At 73.0% G+C, this 3909-nt stretch overlaps 1 protein-coding gene across 1 annotated transcript; it reads right to left on the bottom strand.

Annotated features, from left to right (window-relative positions):
- Positions 1-412: 412 nt before the first annotated feature.
- Positions 413-3909, bottom strand: MNEG_12431 (hypothetical protein; the record flags this gene model as incomplete). Its single annotated transcript, XM_014039098.1, has 6 exons — positions 413-417; positions 1296-2034; positions 2229-2802; positions 3006-3142; positions 3399-3476; positions 3874-3909. 6 exons carry the CDS (start codon positions 3907-3909, stop codon positions 413-415), a joined length of 1569 nt encoding a protein of 522 aa, XP_013894552.1.

The raw sequence follows: 3909 nt of genomic DNA, 5'->3' as shown, positions 1-3909 counted from the left end.
AGGCGCACCAGAGGGCAGCGACGGCAGGTGGCCGTAGCTGCTGCTGGCGAGAGACGCCCCTGACGCCAGATCCCCAAAGCTGCCCGCGCTGGCCAGGCCGCCGCGCCGCCGCCCGCCGCTCGCCGCCGCGCCCTCCGGCGCCGCCGGACCTCCGCCTCCGCCGCCGCCGGCGAGCCACGAGTGCACGTGCTGCTCCGGCTGCTGCTCCTGTTCCTGCTGCTCCTGCTGCTGCTGCTGCTGCTCTTGCTGCTGCTGGTTGTGGCGGGCGAGCAGCGGCGGCGGCAGCAGGCCTGGGGGGGCACCGGCAGCCAGGTCGCCCATGCTGGCCGAGCTTGGGAGCGGCCACGGCGCTGCGTGACGCGCGTCCTGCGGCGTCGCCGGCGGCGGCGGCAGCTGCTGCTGCCAGGGCTCATCAGGCTGCTGGTGGGGGACGGGCGCGTCCAGGGATATGCCCAGCATCTGGGCGGCCTCCAAAACAGATATGCCCCCGAGCTGGCCGGCCGCGTGCAGCGCGTGCAGGGCCTGCAGCTGCTGGAGCTGCTGCAGCTGCGCGGCAGCGAGTGCCTGCTGCTGCTGCGCATGCTGCTCGTGCTGTGTCTGCTGCTGCTGCTGCTGCTGCTGCTGCTGCTGCTGCTGGGACTGGGCAGCTGCCGCCGCCGCCGCTTGCAATGCGCCGCACGGCTCCCACGCCCGCGGCGACGGTGCCCGCGCGCCCCCCGACGCGCCGCGCTGCGGCGACGCGGGCACGCGCGGCGGCACGCCGGCAGGCGGAACGGGCGCTGGCGCAGCAGCGCCGAGGGAGCCGGCCGCGGGCGGGCCGCTGCTGCTGCTGTGCTGGGACCCCAGCGAGCCTGACAGCACATTCAAGGGGCCGCTGCCGCTGCCGCCGCCGCGCTCGCCGCCGTGCTGCACCGGCTGCGCGTGGCGCGCGTGGGCGGCCGTGGCAGGCGGCACGGGCACCGGCAGCGCCGCAGCCTTGGGGGCTGGCGGCGTGACCACCGGGTCGTCGCTGCTCCACAGGCGTGCCCGCTGCTGCTGCTGCTGCTGCTGCTGCTGCTGCTGCTGCTGCTGCTGCGCGCTGCCTGCCGCAGCCGCCGCCAATATGTCGCGTGAGATGTGCTCGATTTCGTCCTGGGGAGGTAGCTCGGCGCTCGCACATGCCGCGAGTGGCAGCTGCATCGTCGGCACCGGCGTCTCCGGCCCGCGCTGCCCCGGCGGCGCGGGTGGCGGCTGCCGCACGTGCTGCGCGTCCCGCTGCTGGGACTGCTTCACAGGGAGCTGCGCGCGCCGCTCACCAAGCGTCGCCAGCAGCGGCGATAGGCCGTCTTGGTCAAAAGCGTTTACCGCATCGCCCCCCGCCGCCACCAGCGCCAGTGCCAGCCCCTTCGCCGCTGCGCGCCGGTGCGCCGCCGGCACGGGCGCACCGCCGGGGCCGCGCCCCGGCGGCCCGGCGAGCAGCGGCGCGGCGGCGCGCGCGGCCTGCTGCAGCGTTGGCAGGTGGGAAGGCAGCACGCCTGCGGGGCGGCCGCCGTCGCCGCCGTGGCCCTCTGGGCCCGACAGCAGCAGGCCCACCAGAGCCAACACATAGAAAGGCAGCCCAGTCGCATCCTCAAACGCCCCCGCAGCCCCACCGTCCGCGCCGCTCGCACCCCCGCCCGCCGCGGCACCGCCATCGTCGCCGCCGTCGTTGCCGCCGCCGCCGCCGCCGCTCGCGGCTGCGCCGCCGCTGCCGCCGCCCCAGCGCTGTGCCTGCTCCAGCACCCACTCAACGGGCTGGGCCAACAGGCGCTTAAGCGCGTGCAGGCCGCCGCCCACCGAGCAGCAGTAGAGCGCGCGCAGCGCTACGGCAGCGCGTCGCGCATCGCGCGCGCCGGCAGCTGCAGCGGCGGCGGCGGCCGCGACGGCGCGCAGGGCAGGCCCGTCGTCCCCCGCTTCCTCTTCCTCGTGCTGCTGCCGCTGCTGCTGAGAGCCGTCAGGGCGCTCCGCCAGGGAGCCGACAAGGAGGAGGCATGAAAGGGACGCCTCGTCATCATCCTGTGTTTCACCAGACAGAGGCATGCCACAGGGCAGGGGTCACGAGCCTTAGAGGTTGTGCGTTGAGCAATGGACCGGCACACGACGGCAGGGATGCTGCCAGGCTTCCGGATGCAGCAATCAAAGGGCATACAAAGAGGCCGACTGGACGCCCCTGCGCCCCGCACCCAGCCCGCACCCCCTCAGACGCGCACCTCGGGTCCCAGCACAGCCAGGGCCTCAGCCGCCGCCGGCAGCACGCCGCGCCATAGGGCACCCTCGCGCACCTCGCCTGGGGCCAGCGCGCGGCACACGCGCCACAGCGCCCCCAGCAGCGCGCGCCGCCGCGCATCGCACAGGCTCTCTCGTCGCTCGAGCACGCCCACCAGAGCCGCGCACGCGCGCAGCGCCCGCCCGTCTTCCGCTTCAACCCCATCGTCCGGTGCCGCAGCCGCCGCCAGGTCAGCGAGAAGGTCTGCTGCTGCTTCGAAGCACGCAGCGTCATGGGCGCCCGGGCCGAAGAGCGCAGCCTGTGCAGCATCCGCGCCGCCCGCAGCAGCCAGGCGCCGGGTGTTGCCCTCGTGGCCGGCACAGAGCGACCGCAGCGTGTCAATCGCGTCGGAGACAGGCGCCGCACCGTTCTGCTGCTGCTGCTGCTGCCCCGCCGGCGCCGATGCTGAGGCATTCGCCGGGGCCGCCCATGCACCGGGAACCGCCGACGAGAGCAGCGAGACTCGTGCGGCCAGGGCCTCCACTGCGCCGGCCTCACCCAGAGCGTCCTGTGCTTGCCTGTGCGCAAGGCGCGGGAGACGGCAAAAGCGTGAAAGCCTGGCGCTCGCAGGCTGGCCGGCCGTGCGGCGTAGCATGTTGGTGCTCCCATTAGAAGGGCCTGCATCCCAGCTGCTGATTGCATGAGACATGGCCGGACGCCCGCCTGCTTGCCGTCACCCCATGCTCCCGCCGGCCCGCAGTCGCAGCCAGAGGCTGCGCACCTGGGCAAGTGGCCGCCAGCCGCGCCGCCGCCGAGGGCGCGAATCGCACGCGCCGCGGCCGCCTGAAGGGCTGGCTCCTCTGGGAAGCGGCGAATCTCATGCACAATGCGCCGCGCCGCGTCCTGCGCGGCGGGGCACTGTGAGAGCAGGGACGGCAAGGATGCCGTGTGATCGGGGTGGGGTGTGGGAGCCTAAGTGTGCCATGGCTTGAAGGTTAGTCGTCCTGTCACCCGCGCCGCCGACCACCGCATGCTGCTTCGCATCGAGTTACCCCTGGGCGGTCGGCGCAGGGGCCACGGCCCGTGAGCCGGCCTGTACGCTGGACTCCGACTTCCATAAGCGAGCATATGCAGGTCAGGCGCATCACCCTCCGCTCCGCCGCCCTGTGCAGACCTGCCATCCCATGGAGCCGCCGGGCTCAGGGCATGCCTGCGTGACCGCCTCGACCACCAAGCATGCGGCCTCCAGGGCCTGTAGCGTGCAAAACGCACCCAGATGACAGTATAGTTTAGAAAGATGGCGCCTTGACGGGCGCAGGGAACCCTGGGTGTCCCGAAGTGGGCCAGCAGTGGGGCTGACCGATTCGAGACGATCCTCCCTTTTGCCACGGCCGCATCGCGGCTAGAACGCCACAGTCAGGGCAATCTATCGCGCCCATGTCTCGGTTCCCGAGGGGCCGGTCTGCAACGACCTCCGCCCATTGCCTAGCCCCCACCCACTCCATGCCGTGGGAGTGACCCGGAACCCCCTGTGCCAGAGCCCGATCAAGGGCTCGTTAATAAGCCCTGCAAATGCAAGAGCCTTCACGGCTGCCTGGCCGGCGCGGGTGAGGCAAGCACCACACTCAGGGGCCAAGGGCAGCACTCACCTCTGCGTCCGTGCCTCCGCTTGCCTCAACCTTCAT

This window comes from Monoraphidium neglectum, assembly GCF_000611645.1.
Source record: "Monoraphidium neglectum strain SAG 48.87 unplaced genomic scaffold scaffold03242, whole genome shotgun sequence".
Taxonomy (NCBI): Eukaryota; Viridiplantae; Chlorophyta; class Chlorophyceae; order Sphaeropleales; family Selenastraceae; genus Monoraphidium; species Monoraphidium neglectum.
The sequence above is the reverse complement of the archived record's forward strand: the minus strand, read 5'-3'. Positions and strand labels throughout refer to the sequence as shown.